General features: G+C 63.1%; 1 protein-coding gene across 2 annotated transcripts in view; it reads right to left on the bottom strand.

Moving 5' to 3' along the window:
- Window positions 1-4,110, bottom strand: part of SLC37A2 (solute carrier family 37 member 2) — a gene marked incomplete at its 5' end in the record, with an annotated part of 16,809 nt that overhangs the window by 11,038 nt on the left and 1,661 nt on the right. For both annotated transcript variants that reach the window (XM_014588734.1, XM_014588735.1), the window contains 6 exon segments: window positions 178-268; window positions 456-605; window positions 782-819; window positions 2,588-2,754; window positions 3,743-3,819; window positions 4,006-4,110. In XM_014588734.1, coding sequence (XP_014444220.1) covers window positions 178-268; window positions 456-605; window positions 782-819; window positions 2,588-2,754; window positions 3,743-3,819; window positions 4,006-4,110 — 628 coding nt within the window.

Below are 4,110 nucleotides of genomic sequence, written 5' to 3'. Positions count from 1 at the left end.
GCCCGGCCCCAGGGTGCTCAGGGTCTGGGCAGGGGTGTGTGTGTGCGGGGGGCGGGTCTTGGCTGCCACTTCCCTGAGCAGTAAGGGGCATCCTCCACCCTGGGCAGCCCGGAAGCCCTGCCTGCCCTGGCCCATGGCCATCCCCCAGCCATGCCCACCTCTCCTCCCTGGACTCACCCACGTTGAAGATGTAGAGCGGCAGCCAGTAGAGGAAGGTGTAACTGACCAGCTTGGCGAAGAGCAGGCACAGGGAGAACTCGACCACGCCCTGCGGGCGCAACGACAGAGGCCAACAGGGCTGAGTGCCCAGCGGGCGTCCCCCACCCACATGGGGACCACGGAGTGTGCGGGAAGGGCCCTGCTCACTGCTCAAGCCACCAGGTGCCCGCCCTCCTGGGGGAAACCCTGAGCCCACCAGCGCCGCGGGCCACTCCCCGACGGCACAGCCGTCTCACCGGGATCCGGAGCGCCGCGAGGAAGCTGATGGCAGCAGGCTCTGGGCACGGCTCCTTGGAGCACCTGGCGGCTGTCTCCAGGCCACTCTCCCTGTTGGTGGAGGGACCACTCCCAGGGTCCTCAGGGTCATCCTGCTCGTCCGGCCCAGCCTGCACGGTGTGGGGAGACCCCTTGATGTGGGGACGGCCCTGGGAGGGCTGGGGTCCTGGTAGGGACCTGGGGTCTGGAGGGAAGGAGGCTCTCTCCTGGGCTGGACCAGCCTGTCCTCCACTCCTGCCCTCCCCAGGCACAGCCCTTCTGGGGGGAGTGGGGGGCTCGTACTCACGTGATGCTGGGGAGGGGTGCAGTCCACGTCTTCTGGGTCTGGGAAAAAATGTCTCTGAGGAGCCTCCCGACAGCCCAGGCCTCCCTCACCCAGGTCTGAGCCAGTCCCAGCGTGGCCAGCGTGGGCGCAGGGGCCAGACCAGTCCGTCCACAGCCAGGGCGACGCGGCCGCTGTCCCTGCCTCACTGACACACAGTGGGCAGCGAAGGGGCCTTGCAGAGGGTAGGACACTGGTCACTTCAAAGCCCAGCCTCGCAGCTCTCGGCGACAGCTCAGGTGCGCGGTGCACCGCCACCCGAACCCAGAGTCCCAAGGTGAACCCGCCAGGCACCGCGTGCAACCACAGGCAGCAGTAATTCCTGGGCCCAGGGAGACCATGACCGGGTGGCCACGATGGGCGTAATGAGGTAGCAGCCTGGACTCCCCGTGTTTGTGGTGGCGCTAGGGCACACGCCACCACGCTGCCAGTCACGCAGAGGCCCAGCTCACAGTGGTCCCATGCTTGGGCGCTGTCCCACGTGGCGGAAACCAAATGCCACATGGCTGACCTAGGTTCGCATGTCGGCCCCACAGCTTAAACACACGCTGGGCACGTGCGTGTGCCCCAGACCCCATATGCATGCACACTCCTTGAGAAATGGGGGACAGATTGCAGGGCGGGCACGTCACCGTAGGTGCCCTCTCCTCCCTTTCTCTGCCACCAGCAAGCACACAATCTCCCCATGCAATTAAAAAATGAAAAGAAAGTGTCTTTGTACAATGTGTGTTTTAAGCTGTGTCAAAAGTGTTTTGAAAAACCTCACTGTTGGGGCCAGCAGGTGGCATAGCGCTTAAGACACTGGACTTCTACATGGCTGCCTGCGGCTTGAATCCTGGACCAGGTGGATTGAAAACACACTGGGGTGTGTGCATGTGTGCCCGAGATCCCAGAAGGGAGAAGAAGGGGTTGTAGCGGGCCATCCCCCTGGGGGCAATATTTCACTTTCCCTCTCTCTGTCTCTTTCCAGTGAGTGCACATGCCCTATGGCAAAAACTAAAAACAAAATAAAACCTAAGAATTTACAAGCCAAACCTTCGTAGTGTAAGGAGGCTACAGTAAACTCTGTTCATTTGTTCTTGAAGGGGAAGCGTGTCTTTGCCTAAGCTGAGCGGTGGAAGGTGTGCAGCGCACACGGGTACCGCGGCCTTCACATGCACCCCGCTCACTCACTGGCTCCCCAGAGCGACCTCCAGTCCTGCAGTCCATCCCGGGTGGTCCTACAGGCGTGCACCGTTTTTCCCTTCAACACTATATACGTATTTTTTGAAGTTTTCCCCATAGGGCAAGGGAGCTCGCTAGAGAGAGAGGAAGCCAGAGAAATCGCCCCTGGGGGCCCCCACCACAACCCCATCTCCTCCACTCTCCTCTTGGGTTTTGGGCATGCGCACGCACACGTGCGTTCAAGCCGCCGGTCAGACCTGGAACCGCGGGGGGCCGAGTGGGCGTCCAGCACCTGCTGGCCCCAGCGTCCTGTCCTGCACTTGCTGTCAGACAGCGCAGACGCGCAGCCCTGCGATGCGCTGTGATCCCGAAGGACATGGCTGTGCAGGTGCGCGGTGGGCGGCACTGCCCGGCCCGGGTGTGTGGCGGGTGGGACCGTCCAGGCCAGTGTGACGCCCCTGTGGTGTCCCCACAAGGGCTAACGACCAAACCAGTTCCTCAGGACGTCCCTGTCGTTAAGTGACACGTGCTATCTTGCAAATGGAAGTGCTGTGGTCATGGTCACCGTCCCAACGGCGGGTCCCGCTCCGGGGCTGTCCCACTCACATTCGATGAGGAAGAGGAAGGTGACAACGCCCATGGCGGCCGTGACGACGCCCGGCACGATGAACGACAGGCCCCACTGGCCGTTCACCCAGACGCCGGCGATCAGGGAGCCCAGGATGTTGCCCACCGACGTGTGGGAGTTCCAGACGCCCATGATGAGCCCCCGCCTGGGGAGAGAGCCACGCTCGCAGGACGCCCGGGCGGCGGGGTCAGGGCCCCATGGCCATGGCAGGGAGGCCTGCAAGTGTCCAGTGAGGAAGCAGCTGGGCACGTGGGGGTGGGAGCCGGAGTCCACTCTAGGGCGCTGGGCTTCACCCCAGTGGTGCTGGCAGGGGCACCCCATGCACTGAGCACCCTGCCAGGCAGGCCAGCCCCCCAGCCAGGACGCACCTGCTAAAGCAGCAGGCTGGGAGCAAGAAGCCTCCATAGCACAGTTTTGAGCAGAATCGGTTTTAGGGAGAATGTCCTACAGGTTTCTTTCTGTCTTCATCAACATTAAATTTACCAGGGCCAGCAGGTGGCACGGAGGTTAGGGCACTGGACCACACATGGCTGACTGTGCACGGTTCGAGTCCCGGACCTGGCAGCTTGAAATTCATACCAGGCATATGCACATGTGTACCCAAAATGCCAGAGTCAGGAGAAGAGACCATTGTACGGCCATCCCTCTGGTGGGGGTGACTTCTCACTCCCCCTCCCTCTTGCTCTCTGTCTCTGTCTCTTTCTGGTGAGCACATGTGCCCTACAGCAAAAATTTAAAGAGAGAGAGAATTTACCCATCCAGTAAGGGAAAACAGTAGAGCCGATCTCGGGGTCTCAGGGAACTGGCTCTGGGACCTCGCACTGAAACTGGCGGCCACGCCCCTCCCTCATCTGGCGGTGCGGGGCCTGCACAAAGCAGCCAACACCCCAGACCCTCTCAGGCCGCCTGTCGCAGTGCGGGAGGCTGAGAGGCAGCTGTGGGGGAGCCAGGATGGGGCACAGCGCCCACACGTGCTAGGCCCAGGAGCAGACACGGCAGGTGCCCTACATGGCACTTCCCACAGTGATGGGCGGCCGAGGGCCAAGGGGCTGAGGGGCCGAGGGGCCAGGCCGCCCATCCAGCTCAGCTCTGGGACCGCACAACCCTGCCCTCCCGCTCTGCCCCGCACTCACTTCCCCTTCCCGAACCAGTTGCCAACGCAGGTCACCACAGAGGGCCAGCCTGTGGTTTGGACGAACCCGTTACAGATCTGCAGGGAGACGGGAGGGCTGGGCAGACCCGGCCCAGTGCAGGAGGCCGGTCCTGGCCCGAGGCTGCCCCACCGGCCCTCCCGCACGCACGCCCGTGGGGGAGCACACGAAGCCAGGCCCGCCACTGCCCAGGGTGGCCGCGGGGCAGCAGGGTTAGGGCCCATTCTGTGAGGGCCAGTGTCTACCTGGATGAGGACGAAGTACCAGAGCACGTGGAGGTCCCAGAAGTAGGCCAGGCCAAGCAGCGCGGTGAACAGGCCGCTGAGCAGCATCCCCGCCGACAGGTAGTA

Source organism: Tupaia chinensis, unplaced genomic scaffold (assembly GCF_000334495.1).
Source record: "Tupaia chinensis unplaced genomic scaffold, TupChi_1.0 Scaffold000037_4, whole genome shotgun sequence".
Lineage (NCBI taxonomy): Eukaryota > Metazoa > Chordata > Mammalia > Scandentia > Tupaiidae > Tupaia > Tupaia belangeri.
Note: the sequence above shows the minus strand (reverse complement) of the source record. Positions and strands in the feature narration are given on the sequence as shown.